Below are 26,323 nucleotides of genomic sequence, written 5' to 3' on the forward strand. Positions count from 1 at the left end.
TACCCCTTGGTTTCGAACCAAGCATATGAGATAATGACACTATCGATTTGGCTAAAGCAGGTGAGAAAAAATAAGCTCAAGTTATGTTCTTTATTTGTTGTGCACATATGTATTTAGAACTATCCTCTAAATCCAACTTTTAATTAAAACAAAATCACCTTATAGAAATATCTACTAATGCGCCTCACTCACGTAGTGAACCGCAACTGGATGCAACGGCGCTTAGCAAAATAAATACTTACGAGCCAGCATTTACCGCCTCATATCTCGTTATTCCAGCACAAATATACTAAACATTGCACTGATACATACCTTTATTTTAGCTGGAGAATCTTTTTACGATAACTTCACTTTAAAATCACTCGTCAAACACTAGAATAGGCCTAGTGTTATAATAGGATAAAACTAAATACGGGGGTTCCTATTATTGGCATGTTTTGCTGATACACTACCACAATCAAAACCAACTTTTTGTATCCATCATACAGAAAAGAATCACCAGTGCGGCCAAACCAAAACATGAACTTATAAATATAATGTAATGCAATTTCAGGTATAAGTAATCAATTACTTCAAGTTATTCAACTAATTGTTGATTGCAGATATTTTATTTTCATCTGCACATACAATTCGGATCGTGAGAAAGCAATGTGTGATGTGAAACTTGTCATTCCAGTTGCTAACCTTCGAATGGTTTTTTCTGCGTGCGCAATTCTGGGCGCTCTTCTACTAACAGCTGATGAGTTTCATTGATGTGCGTGATGTTTACGTTTGTTTTGATCGGCTGAAAAAAGCAGAATGATTCGTTTTACAAATCACACGTTGGCGTCCATGATCTGGATAGCTAGTTAGAATCGACGCAAATGGAATATGAGGCATTGCGTTTCAACTAAATTGTTTTTCGATGAGGTGGAAATTGGCACACCCATGAGGCGATAATTGGATCGTTGAGGTGGGAATAGATGCACAGAATGGAACATTTATTTTCATTTATGCTGAAAATTGAGGCAATTCCGCTAAATAAGCATTATATAGATGTTTAAGAAACAGTACACTGATACTTTATGCTGAGAAAGGTTATAGATAATATGGCTTCTTTTAAAGTTGTACAAAAAATAGTGCGACCCTCTCCCTAATGGTGCCAAAATAGGCTCATCACCCTATATCTTCTTCTCTCGCTACACTGGTTTAGCTCGGTGTTAAATATGATATAAGTAGTTCATAAATCAAAATGGGGGTGTTCATGCATTCAAATTATCATGACATTCCATCCCTATTCGCTTCACCCACAGTTCCCATATGCCTTGTTATTCGCTATATGTAAACATTTAATTCCATTTTCTGAAATTGCAGTCCGCGGAATTCATCTCCTACCAAGACCTGCCGGAAAATAGCTATGTGGCCGGTAATCATCTATTCATCGTTCCCACACTGCTCAACATGAATCCTGACTATAACGACGAACGCATTCGGACAGGGGAGCTAACTCTATCAGGGTAAGTACTGCCGTATCGCCATATACCTATGTATGTATGTTAGACTCACTCGTACGGTCGTGTGGCCAACACTCATAACTGTTGACCTTTTCTTTTTGGAATTCCGGAGGATCCCGGATGCACCCAGAATTATGAATAATGTATCTATTCATTATGTCACAGTAGTTTCCATTATTGTGCAATGAATATCTACTCGAGAGTGTTGCATCCACGAGCAAGTTTTTCTATTGTTCCAGCTGTAAATCACCCACCAACAACGAGTTCGAGTGCCGGCGTAAGGCAGCACTTTCCACCATTCTACCGCCAGTCGTTTCGGCAAAGCTGAACACCAAAGAGAGCTTCCGGTTCCGCTACGGTCGGGTGGAGATTCGAGCAAAGTTGCCCAAGGGAGACTGGATTTTTGCACGTAATTTGCTTTTTTATGTTATACTCGTTATTTATGTTATATCGACAGGACCGGAAAAGGTAATTTGTGTTGTTATCGAATATTAGGTTTGTTTTATTGTGCGACTATCATACGTTTTAAGAGGCAGTCAATTTTTCCTCGTAATTAGTCAAATTAGCAAGTACATTTACCGTAAATCGAAAGAGTGCAGAAGTTCACGGCTGATACGGAGGTTCTGCTAGTCGGACTTTATACCCTGATCCTAAATACCGAAATACAGTGAAGACCCGATTTTATCAGCCCCCGATTTTAGCAGCTTTTTGACTCAATTTTATCAGCCTTATATGAATATTGATAGTTGGTAGTTGAATTGGCTCTAGCAGCCTAACCAATTTGATTTCGAATAAATCCTTTCTTGAACATATTTTTCTTATCTTAGAGATCCGAAATATGCAAAAATAAAAATTTAATTTTTTTTAAATTTTGCTCTGTCAGACCCCTTTAGAGAATATTTTACGACCTTTTATTTATTGAAAAGAAAGAAAAATATATGTCCCGATTTTGTCAATTTCACCGTTTTATTAGCCTAAAATTCATCAAGGAGCTGATAAAAACGGGTCTTCACTGTATCACATTTCAACCATACGAGAACTGTTAGTAGATAGACCTGTTAGTCTATCGAGCATTACAAAGGAACTTTTTTTATTTTAATTATAGAGGTTTTAACCTTAAGGTCATTCGCCTCTTCGGGTTAGAAAAATCTTTTATGAAAAATTTCTAATCCTATGTGCGGGTCGGGACTCGAACCCAGGTGCGCTGCATACAAGGCAGTCGATTTACCAACTACGCTACGCCCACCCCCTACAAAGGAACTTGTCTAATGCTCAGAATGAACGTTGACCATCAGAGAAGAAATCAAATTAACGCTTAATTTCTCTTAAAATGGATTTCAGTTAAAGGAAAACATGCGATTCAAAAATTAAACACATGCATTTTGTCTTTTTAGCATGGAATCGTAGATAATTAATAATTTACTCTTACTTTGGCACCTGAAAATTTTTCATTAGGTTGTGTGGGTTTATGTCAACACTGCCGAAAATTCATAGCGTCTCCCGCTTATCGCACCGTCCAGATGTTGCTTGTTCGAAAAGCTAGCAACAAATGATATAAAACGGGCATATAGCATTTCTATATACAGCCTTTTGGTATTTGATAGAGTCACTTAGGTGTCTATTGATGGCTCTGCGCGGAATAAGTTGTATGAAAGTTTTCACGTTTTTCGAGATCTGTTTATTTTTACGGATTTTTCAATAGTGTACTATTGAAACACTAAATCAATATAGCAATAAAAAATAATTTGAGCTGTTTCCGAATTGTTTGGTGGTTAAAAAACGGAAGCCCATCCATAAATAAAAATAAAATAAAAATAACAGATAAAAGCATTCAAAATGGTGACGCATAAACGTAACACCGTTTGATTTTAGATTTTAGAATGACACCCAGCCCCAGATAGTGCAGTAAGACATTTTTAATGTCAAAAAAGATTCTGGTAACATCATGTGTAACCGCACTCTTTAACTCATAATAACGAAACCAGAACTTTGATCCAAATATACCTCAATGCAGTTGATAAGGATACTATACCTTTCATTTGAACATATGCAATCAATCGCATTTCATACTTTCCATTTGATACTTGGTTTGTGAAAATCAGTTCAGTCATCACCGAATAATCGATATGATCTTAATTTTGATGGAATAGATCCGAAACCGGGAGCTTCTGGAATTGTCGATAATGGATAATAACTTCAAAGAATCTTTGATTGGCCAATGATGTAGAGCTGCAAATTGCAGTAATTTAATGTCCATTTCAACAGATATTTAACCATAGATGTATTACGATTGTAACAGTTTATATGGTAAATTCATGTGTGACCATTCTAACCAACCTGTAACCACAGACCTACCAGGCATGACACTCGAGATCACCAAAGTGTTGCAAAAATTTGACGGCTTTTTCAAACGTTAGATTACCATTCCCATAACTTTCCGTGCTCACCGCAAGAGGTGCGCAACCGTATCACACGATAGAAAAAAATATCTAAATACACACACCATTAAGCGTCCGCGTTTTGTTATTGTCGCTATTGTTATTGTACCAAACGAACTATGTTAGGAACAAACAAGAATAAACTGGTTCTCTACAATTGATTGTAGTAGCCGTTCGTCTTGAAATCAAAACTTTAAGGTGCTTTCTGTATGAGGAAAACGATGGTAAACTTTGGAGGAGCAATGTGTGCAGGAAGCAGTGGCCATCAAAATGCACCGCAAAGACGATGATTTTGGCAAAGTTCACATTGAATTCAGGATGTTTTTCTGCTGGCCATCAAGTGAGAGTCGATTAGGAAATTATTTGACACATTGTTAAGAGTTAATACTAATACAGCTGAATATACAATAATAAACAACCAAATGGCATTGTGTAAAAACATTCTCTTCAATTTCAATTTAGCCAAAAAAGCACTTTCCACTATCTTCACCAACTAACTTGTGGGGAACAGTCCATATTACAGCACGAATCAAATTGTCCCCATGCACAATAAAGCTAAGAAGGTTTGGTGCGTGGCAGTCTAAAACCCTATGAATAGGGTAAGCTTACTTTATCATGTTTTTTTACTTTCTCCATACAAAAATCAGCAAAAAAAAATCTTTTTTCGTTTGTTTCCATAAAATTTAGTAATTAATGGTATGACATCCTTTTGTAAGCATTAAATTCATTACGACATGTCTATTTGAGTAAATATTAGTTTGGGATCTCCAATGGTATTAAAAACTTCACATTTTTGCTCCCACGTTTATACAATCTGAAATATACAGGTATAAGTGAAAATAATACTTGTTATTAAATATCAAACTTCATTAAATTTCATTAATTGAGGCAAAAAAATAAAAAAATTTTTTTTGCTGATTTTTGAATGGAAAATGTAAAAAACATGATAAAAAAAGCTTACCCTATTCATAGGATTCTAGAGTGCCACGCACCAAACCTTCTTAGCTTTATTGTGCAGCTTAGACAGTTAAAAAGTGCCTGTTCGTGCATTTTGGTTTGCACCTTTCTTTCTTATACGTAGTTGCAGTTGGTGTAAAAAACGTGTTTAATCCACCTAACAGTGTGATGAGATATTTCTTATAACTCTTATCACTCTTCACTATTATATCGTTTGAGAACATTTAGAACTTGATGCTTCGCGATGTTTTTGATAACACATACTACATGGGATAGTGGCAGGACTCAGAGAATCGCTCAAATCAGCATAGGATAACATCAGTGCTAGAAATCTCAAACCAAATCAATGGGAAAGCGAAAAAATGGCCCATAAAATAGACATACCAACGAATTACGAATTATTGTTAGAAAAATATCTATATTGTGGTGGGAAAACGAATTTTTTTCTAAAGGGGTTATATATTGTACTGAGCCAAAAAAAATCGATTTTTTTTAATCGATTTGAAGTTTATACTTTACTCAAATTTCCAACGCGACTGAGAACTAAGAAATCAACGCTTTTTATTGAAAAGGGCGATACTAGCAGTGGCGCCATTCACAGAAAATCAACAGTGAATATTTCCAGACTTGGTTTTATTTCCTACTTAAGAACAATTGTGTTTTTTTACATCCTACATTGCATGATTCAGTGATCGAAACCCAAAACTTCATAAAGTATTTGAAATTATTAATTTAAAATTTGTTTTTGCTATTGAAATTGACAAAATGATAGTATAGCCCCTTTGGCGATTGTTTACTTTTTCGGTCCCACCTATCAGCATTGAAGTATCGCCCTTACGTTTTTCTACAATAACTACCATTCTACACTACCGATTTCGTTCGTGTTTTTTCAACAGAGATCATTGTTACTATTTACAGCTGGTATCAGCTTGATAATCCTAAAAAATTCGAAAATAGCACTTTCGCCTCTAAATTACCAGCAAAAAAAGTATCGCCCTGTTCGTTTGCATGGAGCGTGGAGGGCGAAACTTCAAATAAACAAACAAAAATACAGTTTCACCCGTTGTATTTTTTGCTGTAGTTTAAGAAAGCAATATCGTAGAATCAAAATTTTTAGGTTAATTTGTTGCGTTTCAAAGCCCTCATTCGCATGTATGAAAAAAGCCCTATGTTTACATTTGTAAGTATCGCCCTTTTCACAAAAAAGCGTTGAAATGAAATCGCAGCTCCTGATATCACGCTATCTCTGAAGTGCATGCGTGCATAGTTCCAAATTTTACTTCGACATCGACTTTTTCTAAAGGTGACTTCCCAGTAGTATCCTTGATTTGAATTATTATCGCTAATCCTAATGCCAAAGAACAAATAAAAACCTCTCGAAAACGAACCGTTTGGGAAAATCATCATCATTACTGGAATTTTCATTTTCACGAAACTTTTCGATAACCTTCCGTCACTTGCGTTAATGCACTGGGTGCACAGTACTCTGAAAATCTAGCGAAATCGTCTTAGGGCACCAGCGGGTCTGTAAAGAATACTAACAATTAATTTCTATTCAATATTTTCAGTTCAGCAATTCGAGAGATCGTGCTCACCGCAAGTCATGAAAAATAGACTACGTTGTGAAGCGATGGTCACTATTTATTAAAAAATCACGGTTAAATAAAAAATAAAACTATTAAAAAATTTGAAATAGTTTATAATTTTCACAAACTTATTAAGAAAAATTGTTTAATAAGCTTTCGTAATATTGTGTAGGAAAAAAGCTGAAAATTTCAGTATTTTCTCTATCTGCAACATATAAACCCTTAAGTATACCAATTAATTGGTATACGAATTGGAATAGGTTCGCCAAATTTTGGAAGAAGTCTATAAAATAACCCCTTGAAAACTACCTAAAAAATGTTGTAGATCGATGCAATAAAAAAATCTCCTAAAAAGAAATGTACCTATTAATGTGAAACACAGTGAATAATACATACTATAAAGACCCATTTTTATCAGTCTCATGGTGTATTTTAGGGTGACAAAATGGGGACATTGACTAAATCGGGCAATTTTTTCTCTATAATAAACTGAAGCTGTTAAAATATTCTTCTCGTCCCTTGATGTAGTCTGATAACTATTTCTGATTATGATGAACTTTTTATTTTCGCATATTTCGCATATCTTCATGATAAGGAAAACATGCTCAAGAAAGGATTTACTCGAATTCAGTCTTGTTCGTCTGCTAGAGCCCATCAAACATATGTTCATATTTGGTTGATAAAATCGGGATTTCAATGTATTATAATAGATATTCAGCATTCGAAGAAGTTTCTTTTGAACGAGTGTAGAACGACTTTGTTTCTACTTACTTGAAATCAGCGGCGTAGCCAGAAATTCGGTTTGGTGGGGGGTTTGGTGAAAATCGATCATACTGTCCAAACGGCATAATTTCGAAACCGTAATTTTTGAATTTTTAAAATTATGCAGAATTAATTTTTCAGAAAATAGTAACAGTGTTCGTGTCTTTAGCGAATTTATTGAGACTTTATCGTAGTCATGAATATTAACCTGAGAAAATTCACCATAAATACACCTGAGAAAATTCACCATACGATACACCGTCAAAATGATTTTATGAAATGATGCGCTGTTTAACGTTTGTAAAACTCATCGAAGATATTAAACTTTCGAAATTGGCGGTTTCAAAATGATGCTATCTTTACCTTAAATTACTGTTTTTAAACATTTGACGTATACATATACAGGTCGGACTCGATTATCCGGGGATTTGAAAAAAATCTCACCCCGGATAATCGAATCACCCGGATAATCGAATCAAACTTTTTTTTGCGTTATTTCATGAATTTAAGCTTCATTCGTGGAGAAATTGGAAATAAAATGACCAGGGCAAATTTTCCTATTATGTTAAATGTAAATGTACCTATTTTGGCCCTAGTCGATTTTTCAGACTTTCAGGGTGTGATTTGTATTTTCAATTGGTTTTCATTTATTATTCATATTGGTAACGAGTTAACGATATGTATCAGTTGTTTATAGCTATTTGTATAAGAATTTTAAGATAAACTTTTTAATAAGGTGTGTCTTTTGCAATACAAGTCAAACTCGATTACCCAGGGCTTAGATTTTCCGAGCTAACTGATTCGATTACTCGAATACCAGAAAAAATAAAGTTTGTAAGTAAACTGGGGGTCGTCTGTTTCCTGGCTCTAGTTTAATTTACGTGGAGTGTCACATATCACAGCTAACATGTCTAGTCATTCTAATTAGAAGAGTGCGTGTTGCGCACCCACAAAGAGATCCTTATTCTTGTCCTCGTAGCATTATTTAGTTGACCAATACTGTATTGTCAGGTAATAACTACGCGTGTAGTCTTCGCAAACTGTCCCACTCATACTTGACAGGTTCCCGGGCGCCTCAGCGAGAAGTACTGCTGGCGCCTTCTTTATAGAGCCTATCATTCATCTTTGCTTGAGCTACCCAAGAATTGAAATCACCTCCAGTGACGGCCGGGTCTCTTTTCAGAATCTCGTTAACCATTTCTTGAACAACTATTTTCTATCGCGTATAGGGTCCCAAAACTATTTTTCCTTAAAACTGTTGGCGTCAAGAAACACGAAAAACCTGGTTTAAGAAAGATAAGTGCTTCTTTTGCAGCTGCTCAATATTTACCTTCCGATCTAGCCCAATTGCATAAAAAAGGTGGCAATCTAAATTAGAAAGATTTAGCAGCTTTCAATAATATTCCCAGGCTAAGAAAATATTCCAAAATTTCATTTTCGCCATTAACAGAAACTATCCCTGGCAGCACAGCTTCAGCGGAACCCAAGTAGATTAATTGTAATGAATTCTGTTCTAATGCTAATATTTATAACTTTTAGTGCTCAAATGAAAGATCTTAATCGCAGTTATTAGCCTTACTTGACGTTGTGTAAACCAAAAGTTATAGTCATATAGAAACATGGTTGTTCATCAACCAGAAGGGCACGAACAGGTTAAAGATGCTATTGGAATTCTGAGCAGGAATCACTTATTGAAGGGGATAAGGGGAGAAGAGCAATATTGTTTGTGTCAAAGTCCACTGGAACTCAAAGCAGGATATTCATCAGGACCATGATTCTATCAGTATCTGGCAAAAGCATAATCGTCAGCGGAATTCTATCTTGAGAAAGATTCCACTAGACATTTAAGAAGCTTTTCTCTAGAATCCTGCATCAAAATTCAGAGAAAAAACCGTAGAAATATGGATAAATATTGAATCGAAGTTCTGAAATAGATTCCATTGGGATGCTAAGAAAACTTCGATCAGAATCTTGAAAAGTGTTCAAACAGAATCCTGAGAAGCATGTTATCATTATCCCAAGAGATAGCCAGAAACCGAACGAGCAATGTAGGTATAATGACGTTTTATGTGGCCTACAGTAACCGATGTATTACGAGAAAAATGTACTTTTAGTGTAAAATTAAAAGTTGCATATTTGGCAATATTGGCATTAAAAACTTTTCATTTTTTTGGAATCCCTAAACAAATATATCTTGCTGATTGATTCTAGTGCAAACAGTACCAGAGATATAATCCGAAGAAAAATTTTTTTTAAGCAATTTGTTAAAATTAACCGTTATGTGTCCAACAAAAAACACCTATAACACCTAATTAGATGTTATAGATTCAGGAACCGGATGAATGGATCTGGTTCTTGGTAATCAGGATTTTCCGGATTACAGTACTAGGGTATGATTTGTAAATTTAAATAATGCCCTAGCAAAATGAATATCAAAACTCTTCAAATTGTCTCGGAAGTCTGTTATTTATTGTTACGGGACCCTATGGTAGTTTGAAAAATGGAATTGGAATGGAATGGCCATTCACGGCCCTACAGGAACCTGCTCCGGAATGTCCGTTCCGGGGTGAAATCACCAAATGGTTCCAATACCACGAAATACAGCCTATTGATGCTATGCCAAGAATTTTGATACCAATATTGCTAGTATTCCATTGAAATTCACAAATAGTATCCAAACACTGGAACATGCTTCCGGAAATCCGGATTCCCGGGAACCGGTTGAAATAACCCGATTCATTTTTACCAAGTCTAAAAGTAGATGAGTTCTTGAATCCAAAACACCCAAAAGCATCAAAATCGGTTGGAAATTACCTTAGTTATTGGCATTTCAGTTTTGAGGGTATCCGGGTATCCACGTCGGCCTGGGACGTAGTAAAAAATTCAGGAGCCCCTCCTCACTCTCTTCTTACTATATCAAAAACATTATTATTCCAAAAGTTCTAAGATGTCACAAAGTTTCAATTTCCAGCTACGGATAAAACATCGGAATTTCGTTATTTGTAATCTAAAAAGGTATCCGGGTACCGCGTCGGACACATAACGGTTAAGAATGTTCCCAAGGACTGAGGGGCTGTTTAAACAACACAACAATTTAGGTTATTATATATTGGCTCTAAATGAACAATTTCTTCAAAACTGGTTCCAAGGTCGATTCCAAGTTTTGTGTTTTTAGGTCACTTTGCGCGGAATAATCTATATATAAGCTATTTTTGAGGTAGGTTAAAATTTGAGAGGAGGTTAACCCTAGACCCCCCAATTGCCCGAAAAAATGTTCTATTGACTGCAATGATCGAATTAGCACTATAATAAGACATTATAGTTGAAATTTCATTTTTTTCAAAACACCCGGATAATCGAATCATTTTTCCCGGATAATCGAATCACGGATAATCGAATCCCCGGATAATCGAATCCCCGGATAATCGAGTCCGACCTGTAATTGGTCATACAACAAAAATCAAATGCTCATCAAAATCGATCAGAACCTGCTAGAATCGAAGGGAAATCATCATTTTTCATAAATTTCTCTCTACATTCGGAAAGTGTTATCCTCGTTATTAATTATATTACGTTTTCGTCTCAACTCGACGCATTCCCAAGATAAAAACCTGAATTAATCCACCTAATGGTGCAATTGTGCTTGTCTCATTTGTCCAGACTACGATTCCATGGCTGGTTTTGTTCAATACAATGGTGGAAATGAATATTACATGTTCAGTACGATTTGCACATACATACAATGGATCGACAGCCACGATCTTGAGATACTATGTGATACTGAAACATCGCTTGAAACCAGCGGCGGATCATGGAGAAAGATCCGGGAGGTCCAGGTCCTGCCGAAAATTTTCAACTTGTTAAGAAATTTTAAACTAGTTTTAATTTTAAAGTAGCAACCCCTCACTGCATATTTCCTCCGGGCTGGTATGATTGACGATTTTTAGAGTGATTGCATAACCTTTGTATATGAGAAAGGCAAAAATGTACCAAAGTCCAAAGAAGTCAATTTTTGTCAAACATCTCAATGTTTCATGCATTTTAAAGTCATTTGGCATCAAAAATACAAATTTGATTTTGAATTTTTTTCATTTCAGTTTATATGGGAATTTGCTGTGTGATTGCACTCTTGCACTTCAACTCGTAACTCCGGAACCGGAAGTCCAATCAATAAAAAATTCAATAGCAGCCGATGGGAAGGTTGTACCTTTCATTTGAGAATAACTTTGTGCAAATCGGTTCAGCCATCTCTGAGAAACAGAGGTCACTTTTTTTCCACATACACACACATACATACACACAGACATTTTCCTATATCGACGAACTCAGTCGATTGGCATATGACACACGGCTCTCCGGGTCGGGATTAGATTGACGAATTTTAGAGTGAATGAGAAAGGCAAAAACATTTTTAGCGAATGTTGAAAGTTATGCATTTTTTGGTGAGCAGTTCTATGTTTCATATACATTAAATCAATTTTAACTTCGCTTCCTATTAAATAAAGACCCTTATTACAGTGCATCTCTACAAACACGAGCTCAATTTGAAAATAAATCTGAGGATTATGATTGATTACAGAACTCTGGAATTTTCTATTGGAATGTTTTCAGGCAGGAATTTGACATTGATGCTATTAGACAACTGTGAAATCAAGAGCAATAGATCAGTTACATATCAGTATTCCGTTGGGAGGGGGGGGCGGTGGTTGTATGGTGGTCAACCCCAAAACCTTCTCTTGGCTACGCCGTTGCTTGGAGTAATTTATTTCGCTTCTCATTTTCCGATATGTTTCAGATCGATCCGATGGTTATAAGTTAGAAAAATTGCAGTCAGAAGGTTCGCACAAATGAACATTTTTGTACTGATAAGTTATCAAGTTCCTTCCAGACAACTTGGAAGTGTTCGGTGATTATTTCTAGCGGTTGTAGATAGAAAAATGAAATACAAAATTCGTTTTATCGAAATAATGTTTGGCTTCTTTCAAAGTATTATTACTATATTGAACAATAAATAGGCGAGAAAGAGTAATCCACAAACAACAAGCCATAACTTTTAAAGTATTCAAAATATATATTTGTAGTCTTCAGTAAAGTTATTCGCAAAAGTAAGAGCTAAAATTTTGCTAAAAGCATCATTTCGATATAATCACTTTCAAGAAAATTTGTGAAAATATCTCACTCATAGGGGGATTAATCAACAAAAAGCACAATACCAAAAGAAAGGGCATATTGCCTCCATTAAATTCTCCGAAGACACTATTGACCTAAAATAAGCCGTTTTGGCGTTAATAATAGATTACATGTTTTTGGTCATATTTCTGGCAATGGGAAATGATAAAAATCTGTCGTCCGCATTTAATGTCAAATATCTCTTTTGATAATAGTTCGATTTCAACAATCTATCTTGTTTGAAAGGTATTCGTTAAAGCTGTCTAAAAACATATAAATTGTTAATCTATATTGTCAATTTCGGCAGATAATTTTAAAAAAACTGCAAAAAACGCCATTTTTACGCATTCAAACATTCATATCTTGGAAACTAAACATCAGAATCAAAAACAAGTTAATAGCGTTCATACTGTTTTTTAGTTCTTTCATTTAAAATTGGTTTGGATAAGATCGGTTCAGCCATTGCTGAGAAACACGAATGAGAATTTGTCCGTTACATACACACACACAGACATTGTCCCAAATCGTCGAGCTGAGTCGAGTGGTATACAAGACTCGGCCCTCCGGGCCTCGGAAAAAATCTTGAAAGTTTGAACGAATTCTATACATTTCTTTTATAAGAAATGTAAAAATGTAAAAATCTTCAATAACTTTGAAACGAATGAGTATTTTTACATGCAGTCTTCGGCAATATGATGTAGTTTTGATACCTACACATTTGTCTTGAACATAGTTTGCACGAAAAGTCACAATGAAAAAAGTTATATTAAAAGAACTAGATTTTAGGGGGTTGCCATAGAAAATGCCCTATAAATCGATAACCTTTAGTCCTACAAGCTACAGTTCTTCAAAAAAAATCTTCACTCTGAGTATTTCTAAAACTTTATCGAAGACACCAACTTTCTAACTCTCGTCAGTATAAAGTTATTTTTTTTAGTTCGATCATAGTAAGCCATGTTCAATGTTAATTGTTATCATATTGTGGGGAATTTTCATACGAGCAATTCTTCTAAAGATACCCTGTGAATATATTCGATGGTTTGCCCTCTAGTGAATTAAGTTCACGTTTTTGTCGTTTCCGACCACTGTGGAATGTCGCCGTGAAACCACAAATCGGGGTTCAAGAGAAATTCCGCCGCCGTGGAACTCTCCTTCGTTGTAGTTTAGGCTCACCGCCGGGGACCAGGCTGTGTGGATGGTGGAGAACTGGTGTTGTGTCGGAGAGTGGTGCTGTAACCCAGTGGCGGCGCTAGGCTTTTTGCCGCTCGGGGCTAAAAGTTAAATTTGACGCCCCCTTACATATTTCTGACTAACCAAACTATCTTATCAATAGAGTTTTCCGCGGTGGTGCATATATTGCACCTAAAAACGATTTATTTATTTTTATTAAGCTTTCAATAATGACATAAATACACTTTATTTTATCCATTTGGAATCAACAGAATAAAACGAATTGAAATTGACCAAGTAGCTTTGCGGCAGCGTTGCGTATTAATCACGGCCAGCAAAGTGAGGTTACAACTCTGTTCACAAGGTCGCACTTAACCGTTTTGTGTCCAACAGCGAACTTCTTTGCAGATTTTAATTCATGAAATTCCAGTACTCTTTCCCAAACTGGAAATTGCAACTTAGTGACATCTTTGAATAATACCAAGCATTTCTTTTGTGGGAAAAACCTAGAGATACAGTGATCGGGGGTTTGAGGAAGGGCTTTTGGATTTATTTAACCCGTAACAGCCCGGTAGGGTACCCGAGTACCCCCAAAATCGAAATACTCCTAGCTATGGCATTTTTTCTCCAATATAGACACATTTGGATGTTTTGAATTCCAGAACTCAACCACTTTTAGAATCTGTAAAAATGCATCTGGTTCACGGTAATCGGATTTCTGGAGGTAAATACCAATACTGGGATATAAAATGTATAATAATATAATTGACTCCGCAATGCTCTTTCCGGGGCAGGTACCCGCAAGGCCGTGAGTGACCGTTCCGTGGTCAAATCGTCATATGTTTCCACTACGATAAGAACCCTCCGAATTATTCCAAGGTAACAAATTGTTTCTCAGTACTGGAATATCCTTCCGGAAATCCGGATTAGCGGGATTAACCAGATATATTCGTCGTGTTTAATTTCACTGATTCTAAAAGTCGATGATTTCCTGAATTTCGAACATCCAAAAGTGTCCTAAATCGATTAAAAATTGACATAGCTACAAACTTTTGAATTTGCGGGTACCCGGGTCGGCCTGTTTTCTTTTTGTTGGACACACAACGGATAATCTGTGGGCTATCGTCACCTTCAGTAGCGAAATGAGAAGCTTCCGACCAGATAGGAGTTTTGTGCAGGTGTAACAAGCCGTCCGGAAATACAGCTTTGCGTACGGATCGGATCAATTAAGTCATTCTACGAAAAAAATGCTATTGGAAATTTGGAACTGTAAGTCGCTTGGCTTCCAGGGGATCGACCGAATTTTGCACGACGGGCTGTAAACTCGTAACTTCGGGGTCGTAGCATTGCGGAAACTTATGCTCGGAAGGACAAAAGGTGTGAAAAGGCTAGCATCGAGCAGCCCCATTCTACCAGAGCGGCGGCACAACAAACATGCTGGGTTTTATAGTGCTGTACAAGATTCGCCCACGCTTGCTCAAGTAACCAGTAAGAGAATGTATGTAGTGACAAGCAAAAGCCCGTTTCTTCAACTACCGTATCTTCAACGTTCACTGCCCACACAAAGCGAGACCAACGAACGACAAAGATGCATTTTAGGCGGATATGGAGCGTTTCTATGACAGCTGCTCACGATGGGATGTTAAACTGATTTACGGCGACATAAACGCCCAGATAGGTCAGCAGGTACAAACCGGTGAACGAACCGGACAGTCTGCACTCAGTTACGAACGACAAACGGCCAACGATGCGTGATCTTCACGCCGAGGCTCAACATCTGGCAGCTACGATGGTGCTGCGGAAATACGTGCAGAAGCTGGAGACGGCACTACCAACGGAAGAATAGGTCGGTGTGACTACTCTTGATGGCTGGAACAACTTATGAAGCATCACAGGTAGCACTACTGAGATAAAGAGAAGAATACGGCAAAGGCGAAAATGATGTAGCACCATACGAGGGTGAACGAGAAACGATACAAACAAGCACGGATCAGAAAAAAACTCGGTATTCGGACGAAAAAACGGTAGATCCAGATAACGTGGCGATAGAGCTATAAGACGATAATAAGGCAAGGAAGTTTTGCGAGATGGCGAATCGTTCTCGCGAAGGCTATGTGTCACGGGAGATATGTTTGAAATGATCGATAGGTGGAAACAGTATTATGACAAACATCTAAATGGCGAATCAATAGACGCTGATAGTAATGCGCTAATCAGCCCGTGGATGCGTGCAGCTTACGACAGATTCCCCACACCGAATCTAATTGAGTATCAGAAGGAAATCATATGGTTGAAGAATAATATAGATTAACTGCCGTGTGACAGAGGAGGTAATTGGGTTGAGCACTCCACTGGGTGATTTAGAAGACTTAAGAGGAAGAGATTTTACCAGAGGATTGTATGGTGAGCATGGTGACAGCCGATGATCCCACCAGCAGAGAAATTCAGAGACGTATTCTGGTAGGTACTTTAGGCTCGGATTTTCGGTCGAACAAAGTACGATACGGTACGAAGCAAACCAGCTACAAAATCTTCATTGAGTTGGTTGGCCAATGGGCTATGCAGACCTGTAGTGCTTGGTTGGTCAGGTTGACCCCCGCCAAGGGCGCCAAGCTTAGAGGCACACGGAAATCTGTATATAATAAGTAAGGATAAATATTAAAATAAGTAGGATAAATGCGCTATGCACGCTAAATTACTGTTCGTGAGTCGAATTGAAAATGGAGCACTAAACTGAAATTCCACCAACAGTGTGAAAAGAGTACGCAAAAGGCCCTATCTGAATGGGACTAGAATCATTCACAATAAATAGCATTGAAATCAAATCTAAAGTTGATAGAAGATTAAATAACGAACTGCAATGACTTACAATCGGAAAAAATAGCGAAAATTGTTGCAAACTTAACGCTCGTTTTCATAGTTGCATAGCAACAAAAAAGAGACAAATATTTGATCATAGCATAGCATAGCATATACGATTGCACAAATCGTGGGTGGCTGTATCATGATCAGCTAATATTTAACAAGATATCCACCATACCATTTGGGATTAACGCTTTTTCTTTATAGTGGAAAAGCATCACAGTGTACACCTGGCTACGTCCTTACAATCGTCGAGGAAGGGAAGGAACGTTAGTTCAACATCTACTTGCGAAAGTGCAGCGAATCCATACTACTATAGATCCATAGATGTTTCAAAGATAGGAGTTTAGGTTAGTAGGACAGGTTATTTATCAGGACCTTATTCAACAACATTTCAGTGCAAAATGAATGTAACTTACCTTGTTTAGCCCGTATTTACAGTAAGAAAATTATTTGGATAAAAAATATAAACATTTAAAAAATAACATAAAACAATTTCACCTGATCTTAATTGAGGGGCAAGAATTCTCTTCCACCATCAGTAAAATCGTTGCATCAACTAGTCATTTATAGATGACGCTACGTGGAACGAGCGAGTGTATTTTTGGTGGCTAGATTCACGCGCGTGTATTGTAAAGTTATCAGAATGTGATGAAAAAATCACTACGTATAATCTATCTATTCTCACGATATTCACACCTATTAACACTGAACTGTACAGAAGAAATGACTATGTGAAGGATTGACTTCGATTATCCATAAAACACATTGTATACTATAGGGAAATTTTGGAAAATATCGGACGAACAGAAAGACACGTCCTAGCGGTTCGGCCATGTTTAAAATCAATGTCAAAAAGAGACAAATATTTGATCATGGGCAGTAAAGCAGGCCACCTCTTTAAAATTGTAGCAAAGACCATGAAGAAAGTTAGATCAATTATCAGCGAGAAGATAACCCTCTTTTTGATGTTTCTTGAAACGCTGGAAGCTCTCAAATTTCCAAGACCTGGAGCTGTTTGCTTCGGCTTTGTGTCAGCGTTTCCTGTAGCTGTTATATTCGGTCGTTCATAACAAATGTTTTTATCTTAACAAATAAATCAGTGATTTTCTAAAAAATAGTTTTCGTGCTTTTTTGGTGCTTTTTATGAAAGTCTTCATATTTCGATATCTTGATTTACTTTATAAACTAAGAGCAGATAAGTCATACAGTAAGTTACGATCATAGGCGGCTCCAGCCGATTGAAAAAGGGGGGGCACAACTAAAATATCAATCTAGTTTTAATTTTTATGAAGTTTCACAATTTTACTGCATTTTTCGTTTTAATATCATCACATTGCCTCTTATGCATCAATTTGGGAACACAAATCAGAAAATCAAACAAAAATACATATAATTCAAGTAAAGTTTGTTCCATTTTGAATCTGATTCCACAAAATGGGCCATTTCGCCAAGTACAAAAACGGTAAGGCTATCATTGTGTAGGTTTGGTAATTCGTTATGTCATGTCTTGTCGTATTGCCCAAAAATTTTCGATGCGTCGAAAATCTGAAGAATTTGGTGAATTGATAAGTCGAACCAGAACTTGATAGGACTTTCGTGTGATTAAATGTATGGGAAAATTCTCTTCTGGAAACATTACTCCTTGTAAAGTTGTCCATTCACAGTCGTTCCAGTGATGGACACCGCGGTTTTCCTTCTGCAACTGCAGATACCTTGCCAAATCGTCAATTTGCTGGTGGATTAAGCTGCAAAGACAAGTATAAATCTATCCGGACCATCTCTCTCACGTTTAGTGAGGAACAATTTTCGACCCGGGATTTGTTCAAAATCCATTGTTAGGTAAGTTTCATCGTCCATTAAAATTCATTCATTATACTTGGTCAGGTTTTGTTTTAGCGTCCTGTTGGAATATGAACTGTACTGTGCGCTGGAGTCAATCTGTTGACCAAATCTTAGGATTATTTTGGACTTATTTTACTATTCATCGCTCTTAGTTTTCGGTTATATGTTCCACTTCTGCGTCTGTTTTGTTTTGAGCGATTCAACGTTAATGTTTCCCGGTAACAGCACAGCATTTAAAGTTGATGTCGCAAAACTGCGATAAATTCTGAGCTAGTTGAATTTTAAACATCAGTGCGTGATTTTTTACGCCTCTCGCAATCCATCCTTGATCAATTTTGAACTTGTTCATGTATCGTAAATGGAACAGACCATATATGCTTTCTGTATACTTAGCTAATAATATACATAGAATTTTATGCAACATCGGATTAGTTTGTATGCAGATATTTTAATATAAATATTACAATCAGTTGTTTGAATTTTTAAATTTATTTAAAGTAACAAGGGCTTGTATTTCAATAAAAATAATAAGATAATGAATAATAATTTTTGCTACTTTTTATTAAAACGTTTTTTATTCGTAACGTTGTTTAAATGATCACTAGGAGAGAAGTTTTTATCTTTTGTTAATCAATTTAGTTTTTTATATATTTCGCAGAAATAGTTGTATTCATATGCGTTATAAAAATGTTTACAAAGCCATACGTCGTGGTGCAGGTTGCATCGATTTGAACTCATCTATAATTCTGTTCACGTCGACAGTATTGGCAATTTGCTGTTCAACGAATGGAAGCAACATTGCTTCCAACCGTTGTTGTGACATGGTCGATCGCAGTTTGTGCTTCACAATTGATAACTTAGAAAAGGCTCGTTCTGCACCACAAGAGGTTGCCGGGATCACTCCAAACTCACGTATCACGCGAGCAAAACAAGGTAAACTAGCTAACAGGTCGTGCTTTTTCATCCATGCTATCCACTCACAAGGCCCCCAATTATCCAGTTGATGCTTTTGTCCTACGATTTGAGCTTTGATTATTCTCAATTCAGCCTGCAGCTCATCAGACGATATGGAAAGTCGTTTCGCTATGAATATTAAATCGTCGTGGGAAGGATTGAGCGTTAAAATGTCTGCAAATGCAGTTATCGTTGAGGTAGATTCTTGGTTGAACCCAGTGTCAAGAGCAGAAGTTAAACTATCTAAGAGTGGATAGTAAAATGTAATTCTCATTTCATCCTCCTTCGATTTGAAAAAATGCTGGGAAGCTGGAGTTTCATCCAAGACTCGCGATACTCGCTTAACCCTCATGGCTGGTATATCGATTTCCATCCGATTACAGACGTCAACAGCTGCTGAAAAAAGTGTTTGAAATTCACTTTCGTTACGCATAGTCTGAATAGCTATCTTCAATGCTTCGACCAGCTTCAAGGATGTAGCAATAGTTGCTGTAGGTGATTGGAGGGATTTGCTTGAAATATTAATTGTCTGTAGAATAGGATGCATAGTTTCCAAGCATAAGATGAAGTGAAAGTTTTTCATTTGATTAAAAAGTCCTTTCCCTTTGGCTTTCACTTCTGCGTGGATAGTTGTTTTTAGAATTTCGTCAACTGTCAGAAGTATAGCAGCAAATTGATGCTTAACTGCTGAAACGGCCTCCGCTCTACATGCCCAACGAGTAGTTGACAATGATTTTAGTGACATAAGACGATCACCCAGATTAGCCATAACCTTTTCAAATACAGCATGACGAGTTGGACTCCCTTCGATGAAATTGTATAACAATTGAACAACTCCGAAAAAATCAAAAACATGCATATTCTCACTTCTTGATATTACTGCATCAACCAGGACCAAATTTAAACAATGTGCGTAGCAATGGACATACAAAATATCCTTGTTCATCTGTTTAGCAGGCAGGAAAATGTGTGTGAACACGATTAGATAACAGTTTGAACCCAAATAGAAAACATTTATCGTGAGTACATACCTGCTTACATTTTGATTGTACACCATTCATACAACCTGACATAGTGCTGGCTCCATCGAAGCACACTGACGTTACCTGGTTCCAGCTCAACTTCAATAAAGATATTACATCATTAAGTGTTGTGAATATTGTTTCTGCGTTAGTTTTCAAGACTCGCTTCAATCCTACAAAAGTCTCTATTGGGTTGTTATCTTCAAAATAACGAATAATCACGGCAAGCTGCTCATGATGACCACAATCACTCGTTTCATCTGCAATTAATGCGACTGACTTGCCATTTATTTTGGAGATAATGTCTTGTAGCATAACATTATGCAAAGCCAAAATAAGCTGATTTTGGATGGTATGGCTTGTATATAAAGCGTTTTTTGGTCCATTTTCAATATGATCTCGCAGCACAGGGTCGTAACTTGCCAACAATTGGACTAATTCTAGAAATAAACCTCTTTCAGCTTCACCTTGCTTCTCGCTGTGACCGCGAAAAGGACGACCTCCTTTACATAGTAAGCGAACTATTTCGATGAAACGTTCTAAAATTTGTCTATTCTGCGTACGTTTTTCTTGTCTAACTGCTGTGATCGATGATGATTGTTCATCAAGCATCTCGTCAATTCCTTTACATGAAACGAAGCGGTTAAACGCCTCCTTACAACCACTATGAAATTCGCTCTTTTGGTGAGCTTGAAAAGCAAACGTCGCTTTTTTCCAATTGCGGAAACCCGTTATAGTGAAAGCGTTATCGTAGTGTCCAACTTTAATATTATTTTTACGGTAGAAAAGCCGGCAATGAAAGCAAAAAGCCGCATCAGTTTCAGTGCTATATTCCAGCCAAATAAATTGACCGTACCATTCCGAACGGAACGATCGTTTTTTAGATCCGAAAAGTGTAGTAGGAAACGAACTTAGGGTTGGTTGATATGGTCCACCTAATGCTAAATGCTTGAACTCTAAGCGATCGATCGGTGCAGGATTCACTGGATCAGCCACATTCGCTGTAGGTTTTTTGAATGAAAACACGTTTCCGTCACTCTTTTGTGAACTCGTATTATCGGACAAAGTCTCAATTTGATTCGCAGATGATGGTTTCTCAAAATCAATTATTTCATTCGCGGTGTTGCATGATCGACGAGGACTTGATATATCTATAACCGACAGCTTTCTGCAAAATATGGTTGTGGAAAACAAAAGCAAATAGAGAATTGTACGTTGGATTGCAGGTGATTAATAAATAAGTTTGATATTGAAGAATTTGAACGGCTGCCTCAGTACAAAAAAAGCAAAACGAATTTTTTTTAAAGAATAATGGTAAGACATATTTTGTTTTGCCTATTTTTGGAATATTGGAACCGAATTAATTTTCGTCGGTTTACACCGTAGTTATAAAAAATATCAAGAACTAAGCAAGCAACCATGCTGAAATTCAATCTAATTATAATAGATTGAATATTACCTATTATTTATAATAGGTCTTTGTTTCTAAAATAGTTTGGATATTTCATTTTTCAAAGGTTTAGATAATCATATTATCATGATATGCACGTATTTCACAGCATGTAATGTAAGGTTTTTAAGACAGTGTTGGAGAAATTTTTCTTCCCCATCTCCTTGCGTAAAGGCATATTTTAAATCTTAAAATGATATGTATAAAATTTAAATAGTCAGCTCTTGGTTTACATCGAGACCTTCTCTTGTAAGTCTGCCTTTCCGGTTCTAGTGCAGCAACTTCCTGTAATTTGATTTTTATTTCAATTTACGAATTAGAAAAAAAAATACATAACTCAATCACTATTTCTATGCTTCGATAGTTTGAACAAATAGACAAGTAAAACTCAATAGTCCTAGAGCTATTCTGTATTTCGAGTCCCAAAAATCCGTGAAATACTTTTATGTGTGCAAATTCCAACGATTTTTGAAAACTTTTTGCAATTGAGGATGAAATTTATAAATCTGATCGGAGTTTTCCTGGATATTTGAGATTCATATCAAATTTCATGTACATTAACTCTGTGAAACCAACCGGAATTTGAATCGGAATTCTGACGGGTTTCTGACAGAATTCAAAATCGGTTGAAGCATTTGAGTCAGTATTCCGACAGAAACCAGCCAGAATTCCTGATTTTTTATGTAAACTTAGTTCATCGGTATACAAGAGGCAAAGTGATATAACTTGCATTAATACCAGATTCATACACTTGCTTAAAATCTTGCTCGGTAAACGATCAAATCGAAATCTCTGCTTCGTTAGTTAGGTTGGGTAAATAAATAGTTTGAATAATTTTCACATACATATCATTGCTTCCGGAGCGTTTTGAGCACTCGCCAGTTTCATGAACTCCTTCATTATTCTCCTCTTCATTAAACCGTTGTCTGCAATTTAAAAGAAAATCTGCAATTAATTATCGATGCAATATAAATTAAGGAAACATACCTTTTCTCGCTTGTGTATTGTGGAGTAGCACTTTTATTGCGACTACGGCAGAATGCCTCAAGTATGGTGCTTTGTTTTTTCATTTTTAACACAAAAATTAAACCAAAAAGGGACTTTGAGTTTGAAACAATTTCCTTCCGGCTGAACAAACTTTTCATGCGCAGTGGTTCACCGATAACATGACACATAAAAGGTTGTCTATTGTTTAAATTGGTGGTGTTTCAATGTTATGTCGTCAGATTACGATTTTTCTGTGGTCTCAATTATCTATTGTAAGAGAAACGTCTTTTAGGCTATATAAGTTACACGATATTGCCATTTCCTTATAACTGCACTAATTTTAAATGTTGAGATAATAATGTTTTATCTATCTTAATTTTTTCAAACAATTAACCCTTGGCCCAAACTCCAAGAAGTAGAATACTATCAAAACAAAAATCATGATAATTGGCGGTTACATTTTATGCAATATCCCTTCGGCAGATATTTTATTTTTAATCAGACTTCATGTATTAGGCGCCCTAAATTCCCTGCTTTCCCCGGATCTTGAAAAACTGTTGGTATTGTTTTATGGAAAACTATGCATTGGCCAGTTTGCATCCTAGCAATGGATCAATATTCTGGTTGCAGTTGAAAATCGAAATATTGAACTTGCGCCTTTCGCTTTTTCCCTATTTGCAGAATGGGCAACTAATGCGCATCTTGTGTACATGCTAGAGAATCAACTTGCGCATCACCTACACCAGTTGCGCTTTAGTTGCGTACGCTGAAAATAGGAGAAAAACAAAAAGGCGCAAGTTCACTATTTCGGTTTTCAACTGCAACCAGAATAGAAGACTTTCTCTTCAACGAGGGGCGAATATAGAGCGGGAATGTCCTATGGGTCTGGGCCCCCACCGAAATATTCAATTTGCTGATAAATTTTAAATTAGTTTCAAGGAAAGAAGTAAAGAATAGTTCATTTTAAAATCAAAATTCAGATTTCTTCAACAATGTCGATGTAAATGAATCTTTCGCTGTTTTTTCCGTTCAAATCACGAAGGTAGAAAGTAGAAGTCATGTTTGGCTTACTGGGATGTGTTTTTCTGAACATCAAATGAAGCCAACCAACAGTGGAAATAAGTGCAATATTATAATTGTAACAAGTTTTTCGTTTTGTTTATTTGATTTCATATTTATCTTTTGTCGATTCGTTTTCCACTTGAAATTATAAATCTGTCCCAGGGTACCAACTTGATGTTTTTTTTGCTTTTCTCATATAGAAAGGTTTATCGATGCACATCCACCTGAAGTGAAACCTGGAAAACAAACGATTTAAATGGAAAATCCATATATGTTAGGATGTAGAAATCGGATTTAAGTTTCAAGCGTAAAAATCGGGTCGAGATCCTTTACTCTAAGAACAATCCGTATCGTTACATTCAAGATAAAAAGCCGGTTAAAGAAAACTGTATGTATGAACCGGATATATTTTTTTCCGGGTTTTACACTGAATTTTTTTTTCAAACGGCTGTTACAGGATGCGACATATGTGCTGATTGTGAGTTTGTGTTGAGGTAAATTAATTCATATTTATTCTTAAGCTTGTGTGCGTTGGGTTGTTACGGGTGTAATTCTTGTGACAAAAGGTTCAATTTGTAGGTACGTCGGATATACGTGATGCGTTTTTTATCACTAAGGCATCTGACAATATGGTTTTCTAGGTGTTTGTAAAGTGCGGGCGGACTTAATTGGATTTGCGCCTACTTAAAGGTGGGTGATAGCTGAAGCTTGTGATGGGCGAGAAGACTAAGTTATGTTCGAACAGTTTCAGTTTTGATTTGTTTTCAAAAAGTTGCAAAGGTAATCTACAGCGATTCTTGGTAGTCAACTTAAAAGTAATGCCAGAACTGATTGTATAGCTATAGTTTATAGCAAATTGTACCATGGTCCATGTGGGAGCAGGAGAGTAAGCTAGAACGTGACGAAGCAACTTTTTACTGAAAACTCTATAGTTTCCAACTCTGAGATGAGTCGATAGTTTTGATAGAAAAAAAATTCATTCGTGAATTATAATGCATTCCTTAGAAAAAAGCTACATTATCTATGTCACCGTGATCGAGTACACAACGTTTTAATTTTTTCGATTTTTGATTGAGGACTTAACGATTTGTTCGTCCTTCTCGAACTCTAAAAACAATTGCTTGATGGCAACGGATCAACCAATGTTCCAGGACCGAAATGTCGATTAAATCCCTTGCTTCTATGCTATATTCAGCTGAAATGGTACATTGAATTGACATTCATTTGCAAATACACGCTGAGACAAATTACCCATAATGTTCCCTATTGGGTTTAGATCATTCCAGACCATTCAAAGACATCGATGTTTCGTAATGTGAGACAGCATTTTGTTCGTTTTGGGAAAATTATTGCGGAAGCCACTGACTTGAAAGTTTCAAGATAGGCGTGTCAGATTCTCGTTGAAAATCCATCCAATACCATCGTATAGTAATACCATCTGTGTATTATGGTGTTTCAATATTCCCATCATCTGTCAATTTTTTCACACTAAAACACATCTATCTTAACATTATCATATAGAACTACTTCTTCAGCCAGCGGAAAATTACTACGGCTATGCAGATCTGGCCTCGGGAATGTTTTCGGTAGCAAGCGCCTTATCTAACGAAGAGCTGATCACACGCGAAGGTATTCAAATTGACGGACGCCGATTGCGGGGTGGTGTCATAATCACCAATCAACCGAGGTTACGTGATGCCTTCCTGAAGGCCAACGTGCTGGACGAGCATTTTGGGGACAATTTTCACACCTATGGATTGACCTGGAGACCGGATAGTATTGTGTTAACAGTCGACGGATTCCAGTATGCAAGTCTAAGGAGTAGGTTTAAGGATTATGGAACTAGCAACAATCTAACGCAGGCTAAGCTGTGGAACCCGGAAAATACGATGTCACCTTTCGATCGAGAGGTAATTTTTCATCTTCCGGTAAGCGTTGTCACCTGTACTGTTTTACTTTCAGTTTTACATCTCGCTTGGTGTGGGAGTTGGTGGAGTCAGAGATTTCCCCGATTTTAGTAAAACTGGACCACAGGGATCTGCTAAGCCTTGGAACAATACCAGCCCTAAAGCGGAGTACTTTTTCTATCAGAACCGAAATGTTTGGTACAGAACTTGGACCGATCCCGAGCTTAAGGTTGACTACGTACGAGTGTATGCGTTATGATATGTTGGAAGTAACTTGATTTAGAATATTGAAATTAACGTGTTTCTATAATTAATAAATCACAATTATGAATATTTTAATACATTTTTTGTGAGCTGAACCGAATATTTTTCAACCTTTTGAGCCGTTAGCGATTGTTTAGTAGATATAAAAGTCAAACGTGTATCAAACTCAAGTTGTTGGCAAGTTCGTGTACAGTCTGCTTTCTTTTGTTACTTTGATGTTATCGCTAATGCCAACGCTGCCAAAGTCAAATTGCAGAAACATTTTTATACCACGTCTGCCCACCACATATCCGCTGAATGGGGGGTTTCCCGCAGAAGCGCCACCAAGTGTACGTAAAGCTGCTGGTGTTTGTTACAATTTACCATTAGCTTTAGTAATTAGACGCAAAAGTTTT

General features: G+C 36.8%; 1 protein-coding gene across 1 annotated transcript in view; it reads left to right on the top strand.

Annotated features, from left to right (window-relative positions):
- LOC131690628 (beta-1,3-glucan-binding protein) overlaps nucleotides 1-25,956 on the top strand; it is a 39,746-nt gene extending 13,790 nt beyond the window's left edge. The window contains exons 3-6 of the mRNA XM_058976551.1: nucleotides 1,354-1,496; nucleotides 1,733-1,902; nucleotides 25,279-25,667; nucleotides 25,720-25,956. Of these exons, the coding sequence (XP_058832534.1) occupies nucleotides 1,354-1,496; nucleotides 1,733-1,902; nucleotides 25,279-25,667; nucleotides 25,720-25,923 (906 nt within the window). The 3' untranslated portion in view covers nucleotides 25,924-25,956. The remainder of the gene's footprint in view (nucleotides 1-1,353; nucleotides 1,497-1,732; nucleotides 1,903-25,278; nucleotides 25,668-25,719) is intronic.
- Nucleotides 25,957-26,323: the final 367 nt, after the last annotated feature.

The sequence above is a fragment of the Topomyia yanbarensis genome, chromosome 3 (genome assembly GCF_030247195.1).
Source record: "Topomyia yanbarensis strain Yona2022 chromosome 3, ASM3024719v1, whole genome shotgun sequence".
In the NCBI taxonomy this organism is placed as follows: Eukaryota; Metazoa; Arthropoda; class Insecta; order Diptera; family Culicidae; genus Topomyia; species Topomyia yanbarensis.